Here is a 24,229-nt window from a genome sequence, read left to right on the forward strand (position 1 = left end):
CAGACAGCAAAGTGTCCCACTCAACATCCTGATTACCACTTCCTGTACTTGAATATTCACATAGAGCATTCAAACAGAATGTAAAGTTACCAGTATGTGACTCATACTAGCTAAGCTATCATAGTACCTAAGCTATCAGGAAAGATAATTTAGCAATCAAATCTTTGATGACCTTGAAGAATCTCGGAGAACTTGTACATTATGTACTAGACCTTTCTAACAAAGTTCATATGTGTTCAAAACAGGCAAAGTCCTCAGTTCCATACACACACATACAAATATATGTATGGTCCCAACTCTAATACAATTAAACTATCTAGGAGGGCACTGCAGTCAATACTATTAAAAACTACTGAGAAATCAAACAGGGTGAGTGAAGTTGCACTTTATCTATCACTTCTGAAGAAAGCCATTTGTCAGGCTGACCATGGTTTATTTTGATCCATAATCTTGAAATATTCTAGAATAAAAAATGACTTCTCGTAGAATATCCATAGCTACACAAAGAACACCTTTTCGAGTAATTGTCCTCAGATTAATCTCAACCTTTGGTATAATGTTGAAAATATACACTTATTTTCTAGAAATGCATGTTAAGCAGGTGCTCTGCAAGAATGTTTTCTAAATGAGGCAACAATTCAAAGTTACCTGGAAGAGGAGTTGTGGTTGAAAATGTTCAACAAAACTCCAGTCATTCAAACACCGCTGCTGGGTCTTTTGGATGGCTGAAATTACCTTATGAAAGAAAAGATAAAATTTGGCTCATTTAATAAATTTTGGGAAGGAGGTGAAAAATAATCCACAATGGTTTATTTTCTAGCTTTAGAATCTAATTCATTTTAAATTGATCAGTGTAAAGCCTCTACATTTCTATACTATCATATAAATCTAACATCTGTGGTAAGATGAGCAGCCAATAAATATGATTGATTGACAGATAAATAAATAAATCTGCATATTCAACACCTTATTTTCTATAAAATGGCCCTTTTCTTCATTAACATATCAATATCTTCATTTTGTGTATGAAGGTGCTATTAAAAACAGAAGAAGAAATAGAAAATGTCACTGCCTTTTCTAAAAATGTTAGCACTCAACCAATACTGTCTAGAAATTACAATAGTGCTCTCTTCACTTCCAATATTTGTGGATCTATTGGGGATATACAGACAATAGCAGAACACATATATTCAAAAGTTTATATGGCCTTCATAAGTAGAAAGAAACTCTGAAAGTGAATTTCTTAAAATTCAGCTTTAGAGACAGGCTAATCTCATTAACAATTTGATGTTGTTTCTCCTGGTATTAGTCTTGCAGTACACCATGCTTTGAAAAATGAATTATAACATTTACATGTATTTATGTGACGTCTATTTTGCTTTTAATTATTTATTTATTATTTATTTATTGAACTTATATACCGCCCTTCTCCCATGGGACTCAGGGTGGTTCACAAGGTAATTAAAATAACACTACAAATGCAAAAAGTTAATAACAATTAAAATAATTAAATTATCCTTGAGTAAAATATAAAACGCCTATAGCTCCAATTAAAACCCAATTATAATAAGTTAAAATTAAAATTCTCAGTCCTGGCCGGAAAGCTCAAAGAGCCAGGTCTTCAGGTCCCGGCAGAACGAACGAAGATCAGGGGCAGTCCTGAGGTCTACAGGTAACTGGTTCCAAAGGGCAGGCGCACCCACAGAGAAGGCCCTCCCCCTGGGTGTTACCCACCGGCAGTCTTTTGCCGGCGGCACCCTGAGAAGGTCCTCCCTGTGGGAGCGCACTGGACGAAGGGAACTTGATGCCGGCAGCAGGTGTTCCTTCAGATATCCCGGACCCACGCCATTTAGGGCTTTATAGGTCATCACCAGCACCTTGAATCTCACCCGGAGGGCAACCGGAAGCCAATGCAGCTCACGGAGCAGAGGTGTTATATGGGAGTATCGGGAAGCCCCCATCACAACTCGTGCAGCTGCATTCTGCACCAGCTGAAGCCTCTGAGTGGTCCTCAAGGGCAGCCCCATGTAGAGAGCGTTGCAATAGTCTAACCAGGAGGTCACAAGCGCATGAGTGACTGTGCGCAAGGCATCTCGGTCCAGATAGGGCCGCAACTGGCGCACCAGGCGAACCTGGGCAAAGGCCCCCCTGGTCACGACTCCTTTATGATCTTCAAAACTAAGCCGCGAATCCAGGAGGACACCCAAGTTGCGAGCCCTATCGACGGGGGGTAACACTTCACCCCCCATCATTAAAGATGGAATAGAATGGTTCACTCGAGATGCCTGTACGCACAGCTACTCAGTCTTGGCAGGATTGAGTTGGAGCCTGTTTCTCCCCATCCAAACCTGAACCAACTCCAGGCAACGGGACATCACGTCGAGGGCATCACTGAGTTGGTTTGGGGTGGAAAGAAAAAAAACCACGAATGATCTCACCCAGCGGCTTCATATAGATATTGAACAGGAGGGGAGAGAGGACCGACCCCTGAGGAACTCCACAAACGAGAGACCTCGGGGCGGACCTCTGCCCTCCCATCAACACCGACCACGAACGGCCCAGGAGGTAGGAGAACCACCGTAAAATGGTGCCCCCCACTCCCAACCCCCCTTTAATCATTAAAGCAATTTCAAAATAGTATGATTATATTAAATATATTTTAGGACTACCTACATCTTTCTTCCTCTCATTGTAATTCTCAATATGGAAGCTAAATGATTTTTATCAGAGGTTCATTTTTTTAAGAAAGCAGCTTTTACACCCTCTTTGTAGAAAGCAAGTTATAATACAATCACATAACCAACTTAATGCACAGAGAGGTTGGAAGAATCTCTCAGGTATAATTAATACCTAATTTGAAGTTCAGCTCATACTTGTTTTTTCCATTTTTTTCTTCACTAGGAATCTTTAGGATAATTCATGTTAAAACCCATTACATTTCAGGTTATTTATTTCATGATGAAGAAATTCAGCCACTTACTGTAGTACCATTCTGTCATAATGCCTAAGGTGCTAAACTACATGCAACCTGAAGGAAGAATATATATCATTTTTGATCAGCATAACATTTTAGGGGGTTATTGGTTTTATTAATGCTCATTCTTAAATTAGAACATGTTCTAAAAGTACTCTTTTTCCTCTGTTTTCCTTTCTTCACTCTAGTCATCCTAGTAATGGATTTATACCAGGGTTCAAATTCACAATTGACTACACAACACACTGGGCAATTTTGGACCATTCAGCCCAATTTATCTCATATTTACTATAGGGATAAAATTAGAGAATGTTCAGGACAACCTCTCAGAGCTATTAATGCAGAAAATAATTGTAATAGTAATATTAGATCTCTATTTATGAAAAGAGAAAATGCTTAACCTATTTCCCTTCCTCCTTTACCACCAATGAAACAAGTAGCAGCACTTAAAGAGCAAGCTCAGTTGTAAAAATGGCAACAGAGGAAAATGTTAGAAATTTTTAGGCAACCACTTTGTCAATCTTCAAAGTAGCATGAAAAGCTTATTAGTTTAGAAAAGAATGTGGAGATGATTGAAAAAAGAACACTGGAGTGTTTTTAATTTTAATTTACTGTACAGAGACCTTTAATTTTTGTTGTTGTTAGCCGCCCTGAGTCCCTCGGGAGATAGGGCGGGATATAAGTCCCATTAATAAAATAAATAAATAATAAATAATCTGTGTATTCACAACTCCTTGTTGAAAAAAATCCCTATTTTGTGAAAACCAGCAAATATGATGAGATAAAACAAAGATTATGGATGTTCTGTACTGATGTGTAACCCACAAACGTCAATCTCAGATATTAAGTATATGAAAATACATTTTCACTTCCTTTTCACTGCAAAGAATAAAACTTTAAATACACAAACAATACAGAATAACAGATAGGAATATGAAATATTTGATAACTGTCAACAGCATCATTTTTTCAGAACAGAACAATGAAATGAGAGGCTCCAGTTCTACTTATGCAGCTAGAATATAGCACACATATCTTTACAAGATCAAGTGTTTCAAGCTTCTTAAGAGATTCAAGCTATTGCATATTTTTAAAATTAAAAACAAGGAATGCTCAGTTACTAGAACGTATTTATACATTCTGCTTCTTATTTCAGCAGTTCTTACCTTATCTACAGAATTGTTCAGATCATTTTCATGAACATCAGCAATCAAATCTGTGGAATATATTTGAAGATATATACAAAATATTTAGAAATGTTAAATTCTGTTATCTGGTTCCCATTACTTAAATGCTCAATGAACAGAATGGGTGCTATGCAATTGTAGAGATGGAGGTCAAGGATATGAAGGGACCCTGCGCAGAAAACTGCCTGCCCCAGTATTCTGTTATCCACATGTCTATGAGCTCATTCCAATTAGCACTGCCAAGCACTGCAAGGAACCAGCTAGATAAGGAAGACTCTGCCCTGGCTTGGGATGTTCAGATATTCTCTAAGATTGACTAGGGAGTACACCAATAAACAATGCTTTGGCTGTGCGTAATTTCCTGCTTGTTAAAACTGTATAAATACAATAAACTCTGCGTAGGCAGACAGACATATTTGGGATACCCGACGTTGACTGGTCTCTGAATGCCACATGCAATCTTCAAAAATTATATTCATATATTCAAAGCTTTGCCTTTTCTTCTTCTCTTGATATCTGCTTTTATATATACTGCTCAAAAAATAAAGGGAACAGAAAATAAGACATCCTACTATTAAATATAGTACATTGTGTTGTTTAAGTGTTCCCTTTATTTTTTTGAGCAGTATATTTATGCATGAAGACTTCAGGCCATAGCAACTATATTAACAGCCATGGCTTCCATGGCAGAATCACCTTTTTTTAAGCCTTCCTCAACATTCAGGCTTTTGAATATATGAAGATGGGAGCACAGTATCCCTGTTATCACTGCTCACAGATTTGTGAAGGCAAATTTAGACATCAACAGTCTATAGCTTCTTTCATGGAGGTATTTATTCATGCATCCATCTCCTTTCATCTCTTGGTCATTTTAGAAGTTAGAATAGGGCTAGTTCAGGAATCAAATTCCATTAACCCAGAAATATTGTTTTCCAGCTCTAAATTATCTTATATACAATAAGCAATTCTTCATCTGCTAACCGTATGGTCCAGCAGAGAGATAATGGAAAATCAGTTGATCTTTAAAAGAACTCTTAAAAGGGAATCCTTGCCAGTGCTTTGGAAAAGATAGGGATTCCTTCCATTTAAGAGGACAAGAGCAATGCTAATTTTAGTGGTCATAATTTTTGAAGTAGAGGGAATGCCTAGCAGTTAATAAGAACATACAATGCTACGTTAGAGAATGGGCAATATTGAAAAAGGGGAAGCCAGAAAAGAAGGGCTTCAATCTGAATTTTTAACTGTCCCAGACACAATTATTTACACTGGCAACAGAACTCATATAATGAACAAAAAGTAGAGCCAAAATATACTAAATTCCATCTGTTTCTATTCAACCCATATCATATGTATCATAGCATATGTATACCTATGATAAGCTAATGGCCTCAGGGTGTGTTCTAAACTCAGAAAATGGAATAGGTTTGTAAAAAAATGCTAGGATGCTATGTTATGTAAGGTAAAAAATACGGTATATAAACAGCTACAGCTAAGAACAGTCAACAGATTGCTCATCCTTTCCAAACAAAACTCCAGCCACCTCATCCCATACAGATATTATGGCACTTCCAGTCAGTGATGCAATGGGTTCTAAACACCTGAGCTCAGATAATTGTTGTACATCTTCTCTCCATCTCTGCAGCAATGTCACCAATAGTGGCTGGATCGTTTTGAACAAGCGGCCTTTCCTTTATAAGCAAATAATCTAGTGGTCCAAAACGTTTTAGGGTTGATGAGCATACACAGGATATTAAGGACAAACTATAGGCTCTAGCTCATTCACAAAGTAGTTGCCATGGGAATTTACAAGAATGCCACAATTATCCCTACTTAATTTTGTCCTTTTCATGAGCAAAACAGACATGTTTACGAAGAGCTGGGATGGAGCTACTGGGAACATTTTTTTTTAATCTTGTAGAGTCCAGAGTCATTTTTGTACATAAAGACATGGTTGGACATTTGCATTCTGTTTTGCAGCAGGCTTAGCTTCCTGTTTTTAATTAATGTAAAAAGTCAGAGAAAGTAGGAATCCTGGCATTTGCTAAGAGATGGGTTAATGAGGCATACTGGCATCCCCACATACCATGCTAGAGACTCACTCTCTCTCACACACAAACACACACACACACACACAGAGAGAGAGAGAGAGAGAGAGAGAGAGAGAGAGAACCAAGGCTAGGCATAAAGTGTGCAGTAATGCAGTAAAAAAGAATCCTATGGTCAGAAACTCATGCAGCAGTAAGTCTTGGAAACAATATCCATGAATCAACAGATACCTCTTATTAGTGCTGCAAGTTTCCAGAGAGAATTCCAGATGTGCTAAGCACATTGATTTCTGCTTTAGATTGTAAGCCGCCCTGAGTCTTCGGAGAAGGGCGGGATATAAATGGGATTAAAAAAAATAGAGAGGGAAAAGGAAAAGAACATACTGTATTTCCAAGGAACATATACCTGAGCTGAAAGATTTGGATTGTCTCTTGATACTTTCGTCCAGTTGACTTTGAAATGTATTGTGCTCAGAGTCTAGCTCTATGAAAAAGAAATACAAAAAAGACAATTAGGTAAATTCTAAATACACATTCATACAGGAGTTCCCCTGCATTCCCAATTTTATTTTATTTTTATTTTATTTTAATTCCATTTATATCCCGCCCTTCTCCGAAGACTCAGGGCGGCTTACAAGCTTAGCAGTAGCCTTCATTCTATGTATATGCCTGCTTATTAGGGCTTTCACACACCCCCAAGCGGCATTATTACAAAGTCAGCTTAATTGCCCCCAACAATCTGGGTCCTCAGCTTTCAGCCCTGAAAGTAGCAGTACAGAAAAGGTTCCCCTTAGAAACTGGAAACAACTTTGTTTGGGAAAAGTAGAGCCTCTTTCATATGTGAGTACTGCAGAGATCAGAATGGATGACCCCTGAAAAATATGAATATGATCTCAGACTTCATGTAAATTGACATTTATTCAGTGTAAATTTTACTTTTGATTTACCATTTAAAACTATTATCAAGCTGATAATATGAACACATTTCTAATGCTATCCTATATGTGTCTACTCAGAAAAAATTCTACTCTTTTCAATATGCCCTATTGTAGCTCTCTCCCAAAAAGAATCTTAATGATAATCACAGGAACAACAAGAATAGTAATTGATTAATTTTATTTTGCATTTCATTCAAAAAGCTTAGAGAAACATACGAAGTTGTTCATCTGCTTTTATTCTCACAATTCTTATGCTGATGTTAATAACATCCAAAGGAGCTTCACAGCTGAATGGATATCTCAGCCAAAGTTTCCTTATTTATTTATTTATTATTTATTTATTTTATTGCATTTATATACCACCCTTTCCCTGAGGACTCAGGGCGGTTTACAGGGAGTTAAAAATCAACTATACAAAAGTTAAAAAACCAATTTAAAAAAGATTAAACCAACCCTGTACAATTAAAAAAACCCAATTAAAATAAATTTCTCCTCAGCCTGGGCCCGAGAGCTCGAAGAGCCAGGTCTTCAGGCCCCGGCGGAATGATCGCAGGTCGGGGGCAGTCCTCAGCTCCACTGGCAGCTGGTTCCAGAGGGCAGGCGCCCCCACTGAGAAGGCCTGGGTGTTACCCGCCGGCAATCTCTTACCGGTGGGACCCTTGAACCATCCTAGATGCTGTTAGTCTATGTTGGGGGGAAAAAGCAACCAGAAACAAAAAAACAGGAGGAGTCCGGTAACACCTTTTCTTTCTAACAAATTTCATTATAATGGCATAAACTCTTGTGAAATGTAGCTCACTTCAACACATCTGCAGCTCACTTCTTTTTGTATAGCTTTTTTTTCCATGCAGTTCATGAAAGCTTTTAATGTGCTGCTTCAAAAAAGAACCAACAGATTCTTTCTGATCTACCATGGTAGGTGCAGTTTCTGATCTGCCTTCTACAATGAGTAATTAACAAATGATTATCAAGATCATTAAACGTATCATTCTATTTTTATTCCTAGAGATAAATGCCTTTGCTCAATTAAAAAAAAATCCTTCAATGGCACCATCCCACGCTTTATTATGATTAAAGTCCCTTTTTGTAAGTTAATTTGACATGGCTCAAACTGATGTCCCTCCTCAAGAGCAATTTACTGTTCCAAGAGGAAGCAGAAATTCTCAGAAAGTAGCTCCCTTCCCTGATTTTGTGCCTTGTGCCTTTTGTGCTTTTTGCACTAAAGTGCAAAACATTCCTACTCTGAAATCTTCATTATGCTGACTTAGAATTTTAAAATTTTACTACAGGGGAGCAATTAAAATATGATCCCTCCACCTGTAAAGTAGTGTAATCTTCTCCATCATTTCTGTCTGCTTCCTGATTGTGTCAACTCAAACTCAGATCCTCCAAAATCTGCCCCACATTGCCTTTCAATCCTCTTTCATCTTAGTTTCCCAGGCCTAATATTGCCTCTTTAGCTAGCAAATATCTTTCTGCACCATTGTCTTGCAAACTGCTTTTTTATTGTCTTTGGGGGGATTTTTCATTAGCCCCGTGTTCTCTGGTAGTCAATGCAGCCCTCTTGAAAGATCTCCCCCTTACTAGCCATTTTCTATCACTTAGGGGGGAAAAAAGAGGGCCAAGGATGGTTATACCAGTAGCCAACATAGGTTCATTGAAAACAGATCATGCCAAACAAATCTTATTTCATTCTTTGACAAAGTAACTAAATTAGTGAATCAGTGAAACTCTGGATATAATATACTTAGATTTCAATAAAACATTTGACAAAGTAGACCACAACCTACTTCTTATCAAGCTAGAAAAATGTGGAACAGAGAGCACCACCACCAGATGGGTCTGTAGCTGGCTGACAAATCATATTCAACATTTACCTGAAAGGAAGTAAACAGTGGGGTACCACAAAATTCTATTTTGGTCCCAATACTCTTCAATATCTTCATAAACTATTTAGACGAGTGAATAGAAGGGAAATTAATCAAATTTGCAGAAGACACTAAGCTGGCAGGAATAGCCAACACACCAGAAGAAAAGCTCAAGATCCAAAAAGATCTTGGCAGACTTGAACACTAAGCCCTATCTAACAAAATGAAATTCAACCTAGATAAAAGTAAGGTTTTACACTTAGGCAAGAAAAAACAACTATATACAGGGTAAGTGAAATTTGGCTTAATGTCAGCAATTGTGAACCAGATCTTGGAGTCCTAGAGGACAATCACTTAAATATGAGGCAACGGTGTATGGCAGCATCCAAAAAGGCCAATGCAGTCTTAGGCTGCATTAATAGAGGGATAGAATCAAGATTACATGAAGTTCTAGTACTGCTTTACAAAGCCTTAGTAAAAGTACACTTGAATACTGCATTCAGTTCTGGTCACCACAGATGTTGAGACTCTGGAAAGAGTGCAGAGAAGAGCAACAAAAATGATTAGGGGGCTGGAGCCTAAAACCTACGAAGAACCGTTACAGGAATTGGGTATGTAGTCTAATGAAAACAAGGACTAGGGGAGACGTGATAGGAGTGTTCCAATATTTGAGAGACTCCTACAAAGACGGAGTCAAACTATTTTCCAAAGCACTAAAAGGCAAGATGAGAAACAATGAATGGAAACTAAGAGAAGCAACCTAGAACTAAGGAGAAATTTCCTAACGGTGAGAGGAATGGAACCCAGTGGAACAACTTGCCTTCAGAAGTTGTGGGTGCCCCATCCCTGGGGGCTTTCAAAAAGAGACTGGACAACCATTTATCTGAAATGGTATAGGGTTTCCTGTGCTTTAATATATTTACAAAACACATCTAAAAATTATTTACCTGAATTATTCAAATTAAGCTCTTTAGAAACCTTTTTGCCAAATAATTCTTGTCTCAGTTGTCTAGCAAACCTAGCAGGATTGTCCCATGGGATATAAGACACCTCATCATCACCACCAAGCATCTTGCCAGAGTCTTCAAGCTGCCCATACTTATCGACTTTTGTCAGCTTCAAACTTTCAAAAGTAAACACTCGAAAAGCTCGTTCTACTTCAGCCCAATTCATATGTTCTGCAAGAAAATTAAACCACAGAAAGAAAAATGTCCATTTAAATTGCCTGAATCCGCTTTTTATTTTGTCAGAAATCTGATTTATCATTCGTAGCCGATTCAAATTTATTCCAACCAATGCATTCCCAGAAGCAAAAAAAAAAAAAAAAGTATCAAATAAAGGAGGAAATTATTCTACTCCTTCCCAGATCATGTAGAAATTCAATATAACAAAGATTTGGACTACTTTGGAAACAGTAGGCCAATAAAATAATATTATTACCATCAGTACAATAGTGCATAAGTTCATGAAGCCTGGCAAGGCGTTTGGTATTGTTTGCAGGTGATGGAAGAGGGAATTTAAGAAGTTCCATCAAAGGCAGCTTTTCCATCATTTCCTCTTCAATCTTTATTGGGTGTAAACCATCTTTTACCTTTAGTGAAGAGAAACATGAAACTTCACTGACTGTGCTATTGAAAGGAGGAATGAGCAACTTTTCATATTTGGAGAACATAAAGGTGCTTTTTGCTTTTTTTCCTCTATCTCTTCGGGGCATTGGAATGACAGTACTGCTTCTAGGGGAGAGGATTGGTGGCGCAGAAATAAGGCAACACAGATGCATTATGCCTAGCAAAAGCTTCACATACTCATTTTGCTTCTTACTTGTTTGAAAAGCAAGACCAGATTTAAGTGTGGTGTCCTAAAGTATACAATTTTAAAAACATATATTTTGGAAAATGAAAATGTAAAAACCTGATCTCTAGATCTACATATTTTAAGAACACAGGGTTAATATGAATTAGATATGCTGGTGATAGTTTCTTCACTTGTGATATTATTATGATATCACTGTAGGAATGTTGATTGATTGTCGTATAACATTTTGTGTCATTTTTTAAGTCCTATTGTAGGACTGCCAATTGATATTTCATAAGCAAAGGTTTTAGAAATAAACAATAAGATTGCAATGATTTTTTTATCTCTCTGCAGCTTTTGACATCATCAACCATGGTATCCTTCAGAAATGACTGTATAGTAAAAACTACCGTAATACAAACTAAACTTAGAGAAAAAGAAGAGAAAGAATACAAAGTGCAGGAAAAAAGATAAAAAGAAATATATATAAAGAAATGACTCCCAACCTTCATGACAAGTAGACAAATTTAGCAACTTTCACCTCCTATAAGGTTACAGATATCTCTTCATCCCATATCCCATCCCTTATCAATAAGTAAATCCATAAAATATCAACATTTGAATCCTGGTGTCAGCAAAAAGTCCATAAAGGTTGCAAGAACTTTTTCAAAAAGTCTTATTTTAATCTTGAACAAATAAACCAACTTTATATTTCTTCATTTTACATTTAACAGTCTTAATCTTTAATTCGATCAGATATTATCATAGGATTTAATTTCTCTTCAATTCTTCTTTACCCAATTCTTCAAGGCTTTAGCAAGCCTCTTTTGTGGATCCATTCTCTTAGCTTATCATTTGTTTTTCCTATTTAATTTTTAAACTTTCAGACAGTTTATTTTGCATATCCAGTAAAGAGTCCTTTTTCAAATCATTCTCTTGCCTATCATTTGTAGTTCCAGCTTCTTATCTGCAAATAATTCCTGTTTTTGTGCTTTTGCCTTTTTCTTTGCTATCTCCTGCTGCCCTGCTGCTGAGGCTGGTAGCAACAAATCCCCCTCCTGTTTAAAACCAGGTCATCATTTACTGTTAGTATCAATTAACATTTTTGCTAAAATATTGTGTCTTGAATCTGGATCTTTAAAAAGTATACTTAAGTTTTACACTTAAAAATATTTATACACTGACAGGTATCTTTTTTCTTATTTTTTTCTTGGTTGACCTTCATGATTTTTAGCTTTTGTCTTGATTTTCAAGATAAAGTAGAAAAACAAAATAAAATATTGCTCTTAAAAAGCAGCTTATGAGACATTTTAGCATTTTACATTGGGGAAACCTAAGCACATTGTATAATTTTATTATTAGATTTATATGAGCACAGATTTTGCCTTTGCAGAGAACTGAAGGTACTTACAATTTATGCACTCCTTTGGAATTTGGCAAATTTATAATGGTATTCTTTCTTTCCTTTTCTCTATTTTTGTATTATTGATGGGAAAAAGGCTAAATAAATGTTATATTATACCTTTACGCAATGTAGCTTCCGAGACAAATTATCATGATAGTTTAGTATTAGAGGCCCTCTGGGAGCCGTAGCTTTTTCATCATTTTCAGGATAAAAAGAATTATACAGCTCCTGTCAAAGGAAAGAAAGCATGCATTTATAAACTTATTTATAATTTTTATAAAAGTATTAAATCAGCATTAGACAATACAAACCATTTTTTCATTTTCAGGAAGGGCAAGTGAAGGTAGAATCGAAACAATATGACTGGCAATGGTATGATCCAACCCATCTTCACGTGGCTGTGGAATCACTAGGCTTGGTGGTGTAAGATTTTCTTCTGATGCAACAACCTAGCATAAATATATATTTTATTTCATTATTCCATTGCTCTGAGAGAAAAACATGTTGAAAGAATGATTAAAGATATCACAGTAACAGAACCTGTAGCATCAATATTGACTTGTCCCAGTCCATACACCCAGACACCAATGGGGTTTATAAAGCAAGCCCCTATTGTCATTCACCAGGTCCCACTTGTAGAGCAGGTTACCAGCAGACAACTTTCAGCAAAGTCCAACTGAATCAGAATCCAGGGAGGCAAGGCACAAAGTCAGAAGGCAAAGCACGAAGTTCAAAGTCAAGGCACAACGTCCAAAATCCAGAGGCAAAACATTGGTTCAGTAGGTCCCAAAACACATCATGCATGAAATGCAGGAACACTCTGGTGTGTTGGTAAGGCCAAAAGACATGACAGAATATTCAAAGTGGCCATACTAAACCCTGAACACAGTTTTCCTTTTATTTCCTTCCTGTATGTGCATCAAGTTGTACATTCCTCTCAGGTCCAGTTTTGTAAATATTGTGGCTTGCCTCTATCCCTACTTCACATTCTTGTCAATGAGATCCTGAAGAGCCACTAGCTCCAGCTCTGATGACTAAATCCACTCCACTGGCAGTTTTGCATCAGGGACCAAATCAATGGGGCAGTCACAGGAATGGTGGGGTGGCAGTTGCTCTGCTTCCTTTTCACCAAAGTGAGCGGCATACTTCGTGATTTTGGAGGGGGGATCTAAGGGGTTTCCAAGGGACTTCTCCACTGCACAAACATGGAATCTATGGGGGGTGACACTTGGGACTTTTGAAATGAGCACCCTAGGCTGACCAGACAATACACAAATTATGGGCGTGGAGCCATTCCAGGCTGAGCATCAGTGGGAAGTGAGGAGCAACCACCATGTAAAACTCCAGCCACTCCACATGGCTACCAATATGCAGGTGGATCAGTGCAGTTGCTGCTGCCATGGGTCCTGAACAGAGCTACTGACCGTCAATCATTTCCACAAGCAAAGGCAGAGCCATCTCATGTTGCGAGATGTCCCATTTTGCTGGAAAGGTCACCCCCAAGTGCAATGCATACAAATTCTTCTCTCCCTGGAATGGTCAGAATTACCAACACCATCAAGTGCCACACCATAGTAATTTGGGGTTGCTGAGCCAGACCTGCCATTAAGGGCACCCAACCTATTGATTCCTCTAGACCAGGTCCCTGACATTTCCCGCCATCATGGGCATTGCCTTGGTGGGATATTTGGCAGTCGAATGACCTGGCACCCTGCAATACAGGCAGAGCCCTTCCTGACAGTCTCGGACCTCTTCAGACTGTGTGAGGCAATGGTTGAGCACACACACACACCACTTGCATATCTCCTCTCACACCATCACAGAGCCTGAAGACCCCACTTCTTGTCTTCTTGCTTTTCTTTGTTGTGTTGTGCCAACCATCAATTCAGAGCCACAGACGCATCAGTTCCTAAAGAGTGTTGGGGCAATCTGTCCTGACAACTCATCTAGTAATTACAAGGAAAGCCTCTCCTAAAATTGATCAATGAGGGCCTCCTCATTCCATTTTAAGTCCTGGCTTACTAGGCAAAAGTCACTGATATCAACCACCAGGCACTGTCCTTGTTTCAGCTCCTGCAACTGTCTATTAGTATTTGGGCCTTTAGAAGTTCCTCAAACATACTTTTCAGTTGCACACAGAAGACTGAAAAATTATCCAGGAGCAGGCTGGGTTGCATAAGAACAAGCATGCCATCAAACCTATGTGACACAGAGACTGGGCATTTGCACCATGGCTGTGACAGTCTGGAAGCTTGCATCTGGGCCAGCTGCAATGATCAAAAAGCCACTTGTTGAACCAGCTAGACATGATCAGTGAGGAGTTACTTCATGTTGGCTGGGTGCAGGACACTGTCTCCTGGAGAATGTCTTGAGTCAGAGACAAACTGTCCTTTTCCAGTCCATACAAACACATACCAATGGGGCTTAATGTGTTTATTGAACACCACAAACCCCTATTGTCGTTCCCCAGGTTTCACTTGTAGAGTACCTTTCAGCAGACAGCTCTCCAAAAAGTCCAACTGAATCAGAGTCCACAGAGACAAGGCATGAAGTCAGAAGATAAAGCCTGAAGTCTAAAGTGAAGGCACAAAGTCCGAAGTCCAGAGTCAAGGCACAAAGCCAGGAGTCAAGGCACAAAGTCTGAAGTCAAGGCATAGGTCAGGAGACAAGGCACTAAATCTGAAGTCGAGGCACAAAGTCCAAAGTCCAGAGTGAATGCACAAAGTCAGTAGTCAAGGCACAAAGTCTGAAGTCAAGATATAAGGCAGGAGACAAGGCACAAAATCCGAAATCAAGACATGAAGTCCAAGGTACAAAGCCTGAAGTCAGGAGTCCAAGGAGTCACAGTGAAAGGTTGTCTCCAACAAACCTCAACCCCAAACTTCAAGCTAAATAGGCCCCTGCCAGTGCACTTCTTTAGGAAGGGCAAGGTTGCCTTCTCGCAAGTAGCCTCACCAACCACTGTTGTGCTTCTTTCTGCTCTGCTCTATTTGCCTTGGGGTCCAGCAGGGGAGGCAATTCTTCCTCATCTCCACTCATCGGCTGCAGCTGTGTCTCTTTCTGTCCGCGCCTCCAGCCAGTATCCATACTTCCTGGCTACAGTTGCATGTCTCCTCCTGCAGCCAGCCACTTGTCCGGTTACTAGTTTGCATGCTCTTCCGACATTCCTGGCATTTCCTGTTCCTGACTGTCACTCCTGTCACAGAGCTTTCCAAGGCCTCCTACAGTCCTCCTCGTCCCTCTCTAAAGTCCCTGGAGTCGGCTCTTTTTTGTCTTCCAAGCTGGCACCAGGGAAGCCATTACAAATATTATATTATATTATTATTTAGTATACCATAACAGAATTTTAGAATTTTTTCTTAATCCATACAAGAAGAGATGTATGAAAAATGTCAAATTACTAATAGAAAAAAGGTTATTCATAGATATCATTTAATTTAATTTAATGTATTAATATTTCTATACCGCCCTTCTCCCGAAGGACTCAGGGCGGTGTACAGGGTAAGAATAAAACACAGAGATTTACAAAAAATAAAAGATAATTAAATACATGCCCGATTAAAAATACAATTAATACATGGTAAAAACCCCAATAAAAATAGTAAAAAGACCCCACTAATCCCCCCTCAGGCCAGGCCGGCTTGCTCGAACAAGTATGTTTTCAGGTCGCGGCGAAAGGAGCGAAGATCGGGTGCCGTCCGGAGCTCAACCGGTAACTGGTTCCATAGCTCCGGGGCGCCCACAGAGAAGGATCTCCCCCTGGGAGCCACCAGTCGACATTCTCTGACCGGTGGCACCCTGAGGAGACCCTCTCTGTGGGAACGCATAGGGCGGAGGGAAGTAGACACCGGCAGCAGGTGTTCCCTAAGGTACTCCGGACTTCTGATCATGGTGATCAGAAAAGTAATATTGAAGAAAAGATATCCCCTATATTTGAGGGACATACCGGAGAGAAGCTAAATCTTGAACAACAAAAAAATAATCAACAGCAACACACAACACAATAAATCCAAGATGAAACTGATCCACTTGAAAGATTCAAGCAAGAGAAAATCTCTCAAACTATTCCACAAAACAAATTCTTCCAGATGTACATTAAACAAGACATTCATTCATTCATTCATGACAGCGTACATTAAAAAAGATAATAAAAAACTATTAAAAATTCAACAATTAAAACACAATCAAAGTTACTAATAATAGAGTAGCACAGAATGTTATTGTTATGGGCAATACAGTCATCTGACTAATTCACCACCACCACCCTAGGACCTCCAAGCCTGTTGGCAGAACTATGTTTTAAGACAGTGCTTTTCAACCTTTTCACAGATTGTACCACTTTTAGGACATGACACTATTTGAGTACCACCAGTACTTAGCAAGGTGTCAAAAACTTGATGTCTTTTTTAAAAAAGGAAAAAAGTACTGATTTTAATTTCTTTGGTGGCAGTTCCTTTGCTGAATCACTTTCCCTTTGCACTGACAAATTTATCTATGTTTATTAATATGCACCACTACCTTAGTGGTCAGGTAGCTGGTCGGCCCTTTTTCCTCTCTCCCTCTCCTCTCTCTTTCTTTCATTGCCTGCTGGGCTCTCCTTCCACAGCCTCTGCTCGTTCGTGGATCCCTCTGCTTGTCTCACAAAAGCCTCTCTCTTTCTTTGTCCCCTTCTCTTTCCCCATCATTTTTTTTCTCTCCCTCTCCTGCCAAAACCTCCTCCTTTTATATCCTCTCCTCTTTCCTCTCCTCCTCCTTTTATATCCTGTCTCCCCACCTCCTCCTTTTATATCATCTCCTCTCTTGCCTCCCCTCCCCTCCTCTTCTCTTCCAGGTGCGCCACTCTCTGGGGCTCAGGGAGAGCTCCAGCGTCAGTTGCTACCCCAGTCTCATTCTCCATGCAGTCACCCACTCCCTGGCTGGCCACTGCACATAGTGTTGATCAGCTGAAGCTGTACACACTGATTCTCTCACCCCAAGGCCTGTCTGCTACTCCCAGTGATAGCAGAGGCTGCCAGAAGCACTGATCAACTGGACCTGTGCACGACGATCCAGGGCCCTCAGCAGAGCCCCAGCAACACCGCAGCTCCATCTGACTCTACCCCAGGCTTGAGTGGCACTGCCACCTTTGAGCTCATCAGCACTGTCGCCACTTCAGCTCATTTCCCCCTCCCCCGCTACACTTGTCTAGGTCGCGTACCCCACCAGGTGCTGAAGTATCACTAGAGGTACACATAACACCAGTTGAAATGCCCTGTTTTAAGAGACTTCCCAAAGGATACCAGGGGTGGGGTCTGTCTCATCTTGGGCAGGTGCCCCATTAAAAAAGGCCTATCTTCTGGGTCTTTAGTTGATAGAACCCACAACATACCTCTTCTGCTGAATGTAATGGGATGGGTAGATGTATTTGGATGGAGGTGGCCCTTCCAATAACCCAGTCCTATGCCTGCTTTAAAGGTCAAAATCAGCACTCTGAATTGCACCCAGAGGCAAAGTGGTAATCAATGCAACCTATGCAGCAGAGATGACCTATGTACTATCTTAGAGGCACATATAACTGTCTGCACCACTGCATTTTGCACTAGATGAAATTTCCAAATATTTTTCAAAGACAGCCCCATGTAGAATGTCTGGTCAGGGAACAAAAGCAACTGGCACACAACAGAAGATTTAGCATCCATTTAGTTCTATCTCTGCAATATTAATATCAAGTCAATTAAAACCTATTACATCCTATGACAGAAATGTAATCTAGCAGTTATTAGGAGAAAGTCTTCTAAGTATTTCCTGAGCGGCGGTGGAGTTTATCAAAAGGATTACTATATGTAGTTGAGAAATGGTTAATGTTGCTTAAGACAGATTCATGATCCATTACCCAGTGGATCATGAATCCAGTGGATTGAAAACTTGGTTATTTAAACTCTAGTTGTAAATTATGCATGGATAATTACAATGAACTATTGTTATTTTTATTTGGGCTATTATATGATAAAATATTATAAGGCTGAGAAGTCCTTATGCATGCAATGTAATTTATCCAGTTTTATTGCATTTTTTTTCTCTATATATCTTCTTTTGTTTCATTTGTTGTCATTGCGGTTTTTCCTCTCTTTTTATAAAACCCAAGTTCAGGAACAGAGAACACTTTGTATCACAGTAACTAGCACATATAGACAACTTGCAATCCATAGACTGCATGAAGGTGAACAGCTCCCAGAGTACATCCCAAAGTTTCATGGTAGACATGCAACACTTTTTTGTCACATTCTGACAACACTTTTTCTTGTTTTATTTTCCCACTAAAAATGCATCCTTTCCCAAAAGGGAAGAAAATTTGACTGCAATCCCTGATGGTTTTTCCAAGAATCATAAAACATATCCCATCCCTTCAAAGGCCAAAACATGATAATGTGCAGTTCCTGATAGAAAAAAAAGTCTGATGCACCAGTACATCAAAATATCTTAACTGTGGCTTGAAATCCCAGCATTTAGCAAAACTGGAAAAGTGAGTCAACAGATCCAGCAATCTTGCTCCCAAACCAGGTAAACATGAGAAACCTCCATTCTCCTTAGCTATTTGGCTTATCTATCCACACTTCAGTAATGCAAAATTATTCCCCCTTCCACTAGCAAAGACCTTTAATTAAAGATCCTTATATGTCCTTTAGCTGCAAGGATATTTTAATAATCATAATTTCTAAAGGAATTATAGCCTATGTTTGCTTACCTGTTGCAACATACACTCCAGTAATAAGGCAACAGAAATCACCTCATCAGGGACACAACTCAGGAGATCATTGTAGTACCTCATGTCTACATCTGTAATAATAAAACTATTTTTAATAAAAATAAAATCTAAAAATGTATTTAAAACATTTAGGTATATAGAGCTACCAATAAATGCAACCTGAATGTATTACACACCTGTGAATATTCATGCTTCTCAAAATAAGAAGGAGATTCCCTTTGCAATAGGGCCTTTCTTTTGAGGCCAAAGAAGGCAAACTCTGTTTGAGTAACTGAAAGGTTTTGCTCTCAATCTACAGACAACAATTCTTTAAACAACTATATTAACTTAAACAACCTTAACAAAAGGAAGAAACCTTCCTGAAGGTGGGCAAGGCATCAAATCAAGACTTTGATTCACAATGGTGAGCCTTATGATGGAAAGCCAGCAGTGCAAACTCTTGAAAGATTACGATATGCTTGGTCTGTAATTACCTGAAACCTCTTTCGGGAAGTCATCCTTAAAATATAAAGATGAGTTAGTCTATTGACTCAATTTCCCTACATGAGTTGCCCTGTTTCTTCAAGTCATACTGCCTCTTGGTTTTTTTCTAAGAGGATGAAACTGGCAGGCAATACTAGCAAATATTCAGAAAACTTCCAATCCATTCAATACTAATCATAGCTGCAATGAAAACTTACTTTACTGAAACCCTTATATTCATGCCCCGTTATCCCAAGTGATAAAAGACTTGTAACAATCTGTAAAAAGCATAGGGAATGGCATTGAAGAAGGACAGGAAGAAGAACTGTTGCCATAGCAATGGCCAGGAGGATTTCAGCAGTTCCAAGAAACTAGAGAAAACATCTCAGACAGGCTCCTCCCTAAGTCATACAAAAATAAAGTGAGGGAGGCGGGAAGCACATTCAAACTTGCCAGATTCTGTTAGAATAAAAGCAGTACTGACCTATATTGCATTGGTTCCATGCTTTGGTCTATCTTATAGGGCTGACACTATTTAACTGATGTGTTACCCAGAATCACCTCTCAGGAGATGGACAGCTATATAAATTTGATTAATAGTCAAATAAATAAATATTTTATTTTCATAAAGTTTACTTTATGCTTATAAAACTAGAGAAAATACTTTCAGCAATGATCAGTGGCAAGAGGGACAGAAAATTCTGAGGTTCTTTAAGATAACTTACACAACTGTATGGGGAGCCCAGGAATGAAAAGACCATGAGAAATATTCCCATGGCTATCACAAAGGCTCGCACAATGTTATACTGAATACTTTCCCAGCTCAGTGAAAAGGAATTGTTCTTGTGATTTTTGCACAATAACGCATGTTATTTTACACATACCTATGGTTAAAACTGGGAGTGCCACAGGCTCATCTACAGCCTGTTTTTTTTTGGTAGGAGTAACTGGAACAGTCATATGTACCTAGTGAAATAAAACATAAATTAAAACAAAATAACCCATGTTTATGCTTTAATCTTATTACAGCCGAAAAAAATAAAATAAAATTATGTGGGCAAGCCCCCTAGTGTTCCTTTGGGCAGACTGAGGAATGTCACCGGATTTAAGATGTGATTAAAATTTCTTTGAAAGAATGCATGGTATCGGCTTCCTTCCAAAGCAGCAACAGGGCAATTGCTCCTGCAGGGGCCATATCTTGATTCAGCTATAATGAACACTCTTCAGTGTTCAAAACTGGGCAAGGTTATCTCTAGCAAATGACTTTTATCTGGACTAGGAGGGAAGAAATACGCCCCTTCTATTCCTATTAGACCTCTTAATATTATGTGACTATATTGACCATGGTTTTCTCCTGGATCACCAGTGACAGATGGAAGTGGGAGTATTTTTTTTTAACTTTAACTGGGGTTTTTATTTTTTCTCAGGGAATGATGTAGTAATCTTTTTAATTGTTTTTAGCTTTTGTATTGATTTTCTTTTAAATATCCTGTAAACCGCCCTGAGTCCTTCGGGAAAGGGCGGTATATAAATCTAAATAAATAAATAAATAAATAAATAAACAAACAAACAAACAAATAAATAAATAAATAAATAAATAAATAAATAAATAAATAAATAAATAAATAAATAAATAAATAAATAAAAAATACTGCTTTATAATAGTTCAGCTTCTTCGTAACGGAGCAGCTCTAGACAATAATTATTGGCCAGGGAAGTGATCCTGTCCATGGTCATACTATGGCTACTGCTATGCCTCACTTTTCTCCTTCCTGTTATTCAACATCTAGGCAAAACTGTTGGGAGAAGCAATCGGTCAGTTCAAGATGATGATTCATTGCTTGGTCAGTGTCCCAGCCTGAGAAATGAGAGAGGCAGGAACCCAAAGCAGACCTTCTTGGGGTGGCTGTATGAAAGTGGAAAAGCTTGCTCCCAATGCAGATTCCCTTCACACAGCTGACCTTCAGAAAGGTATTATAATCAGGATTTTTGCCCCAAGATATTTGAGGTCTAGTAGTTGAACTTGGGCCAACTTTTTTTGTTGGTTTTAATAGCCTATCCAATTCCTTTATTTAATATAAATTATTTTTAAAGTACGGTAATTTTTAGTTGAATGTTTCTCATGGTGATTAATGGCATCGTTATTATTTCTTTATCTGTTGTCTGTACACTACCTATCATTTTGGGATATGGTGCTGTATTAATTTTATAATAATAAAATAGTTAAATATCCTGCCAGTCTAGTAGGTTTTTAGTAATTGAAAATTGAAGTAAATTGAAGAAGCAATTCAACAGTAATTACTCCATTACTAGATTCAGCTCTGAACTATGATATCTAAATGATGGGATTTTAAGCAAAATGGGCTTCCATAACAGATTTTACATAGAATATTACATTATTTTTGGCTATTTACCACAAACCTCTAGTTTACTCTTCTTTTCTACCATTGGTACATTAATAAATCTAGTCGATTCCAAGTAGTGCTGGTATTGTCTTTTCCAATCCAGGCAGTCATACATTAAACATGCAACATTTTCAAAGATGTCTGTGCCAGTTTCAAGCTATGCAATGGAAGATAAAGAAATGTAAAGACTGAGTTTACAATAATTATTTGCTTATTTGTTTTATATCTCAGCTTTCTATTGCTCTACTCAGATGACTACTTAAGTAAAAGCAACAGGCAAATGCAGTGAAAGTTTTAGCAACAATATGCATCCAATTTAACAATATAATGAAATATGAGTTTTGTGCTGTTCAGACTGAATGGTTTACATTATTAATATTCCTTTTTATTTGAAAGAATTACAATAAAAAGTTACTCTGTCCATTAGCATTGTACACAGCTGTTTGTTTAATCTATTATAATTCAAGACTCCAAAGTCTTACATCATGGCTAAAAATTATTTTTTTCCAACATACATTGTGGAGAATTTTGTCAGGGGGAATTCCTTTTATTTGTAAAGGAAATATGCACATGATCTTACAGGAGAAGAAATGGGTATCACAGATATTCTTAGGCAATTAGTTTCTTTCTTCTGGATTGCACATCTGTACTATTTCCATTTCTAAATCTGGTTATACATGCTTATTTCAGTTATGTCCAGACAAGGTTTGGAACATTTTCAAACATTTTATTTCACTTTCATGTATTAAATACTATAATACATCTTCTTTATCCTAATTTGCATCATTTTCTCCTATTATGTCAAGCAATTTTTTTTATAACAAACTTTTTCACGATGTATATGAGAACGCAGGAAAAATAATAAAGTCAATAATCAGGACCAGAAATTATTCAATGGTATCACTGTGAACATCAGTGGAGCACACAAAGTTTGAGAAATTAAGCTTAGAAGCACCCTCTTGCATATACTGTGGCCCATTAGAGAAAAATCAGAAGCAGTAAAATTCTAAAACTCTATTTCACCTAATCCATTATCTGCCACAGGGACAGGCACATTTCCCCTTAAAATGCTTACTCACCAGGAAATACAGTCATTGCCAGTAAGGAAAGAAAGTTTAGTATGTTAGGATGATGGACCAGAATTTGAAACAAATGTTGAAACACTTTATGCCCCTGAACATATGCTTTTAAATGTTTTTAAATTGTGATTTAATTTTTGTGGCTAGACTTAATTTATTTTAGTTTTATATTGGATTGTTTTTAAATTTTGCCTTGTAAACCGCCCTGAGTCCTTTGGGGATAGGGTGGTATATAAACCGAATAAATAAATAAATAAATAAATAAATAAATAAATAAATAAACAAACAAACAAACAAACCCAACAAGGATACCCTTTTGTATAAGAACAGGCTACTAACCACCAAGTCATTGTTGCTCCAGTCAGCAGGAAAGGAAACCTCCTGGACTTTGTGATACAGTCTAGCTATCTGAAAAATATTTGATCCTGGTTTTCCATTGTTCAGGATTGGCTCCACATATTTCCAGAATGTTTCTAGGTCTTTATCTGCTTTTTGCTTCTTTTTGTTTTCAGCTTCTACAATTTGAATTGCATCAGAAGCAGATTAATGTACTATATATTTGTATGACCATGTCTAAAATGTAATAAACCTCTGGAATACCTTGCTAAAAAGAAAACTAAGGTTTACTCACTCCTGCTACTAATTTAAGATTCATCTCCTATTTCCATTAAACACACTTTTTAAAAAAATGTCTTAAGCCCATTTAATGATAAAAGAAAGATGATATAAAGAAAGATGAACCACTAGAATGCATTCACCTGGAGTACTGTAGTATTTTTTTGTTTAAAGTGGAGCATAAACATTCAAAATGTATGCATGGAAACCCAGCTTTATCCCTTCTGGTGAAACAACAGAACATCAGTGTCATCCTGTATTTCACCACACTACTGGCGCTATGACTACAATACATAACAGACTGTGAAAATTATTTTAAGAAGAGAAAGAAAAATGTAACTGAGGTGCTGGCAAGAGGAAGAAAAAGCCACTATTTTTTGTGGGGGGAGGTGGGGGAGTTATGTTTGCTTAAAATATATAGTTTCTGTAGAAATAATTACTTCCACATAAGGGAAAATATTAAGCCATTAGTGAAATACCAGCAGAGAAAATGTTGTATTAGTAGTTTAGTTAGGACTGCAGAAATAAATAACAGATAATAAATAGAAATAAATAAAAATAAGGAAGTAAATAAATAGAAATAGAAAATAGTTAGGACTGCAGAAAAAGCCACTGCAATAGTTAGGACTGCTGAAAAAGCCACCACTGCAATGAGCCTGCCTTCCATTAAGGACCTGTACACTGCACAAGCCAGAAAGAGGGCTGAGAAAAT

General features: G+C 38.0%; 1 protein-coding gene across 1 annotated transcript in view; it reads right to left on the reverse strand.

Annotated features, from left to right (window-relative positions):
- Positions 1-24,229, reverse strand: part of SPAG17 (sperm associated antigen 17) — a gene marked incomplete at its 5' end in the record, with an annotated part of 124,780 nt that overhangs the window by 72,917 nt on the left and 27,634 nt on the right. Inside the window, 9 exons of the mRNA XM_083353470.1 lie at positions 649-725; positions 9,960-10,190; positions 10,453-10,603; positions 12,329-12,439; positions 12,523-12,660; positions 18,936-19,027; positions 20,303-20,384; positions 21,840-21,980; positions 23,242-23,417. Coding sequence (XP_083209596.1) covers positions 649-725; positions 9,960-10,190; positions 10,453-10,603; positions 12,329-12,439; positions 12,523-12,660; positions 18,936-19,027; positions 20,303-20,384; positions 21,840-21,980; positions 23,242-23,417 — 1,199 coding nt within the window. The remainder of the gene's footprint in view (positions 1-648; positions 726-9,959; positions 10,191-10,452; positions 10,604-12,328; positions 12,440-12,522; positions 12,661-18,935; positions 19,028-20,302; positions 20,385-21,839; positions 21,981-23,241; positions 23,418-24,229) is intronic.

This window comes from Vipera ursinii, assembly GCF_947247035.1.
Source record: "Vipera ursinii genome assembly, chromosome: 2".
Taxonomy (NCBI): Eukaryota; Metazoa; Chordata; class Lepidosauria; order Squamata; family Viperidae; genus Vipera; species Vipera ursinii.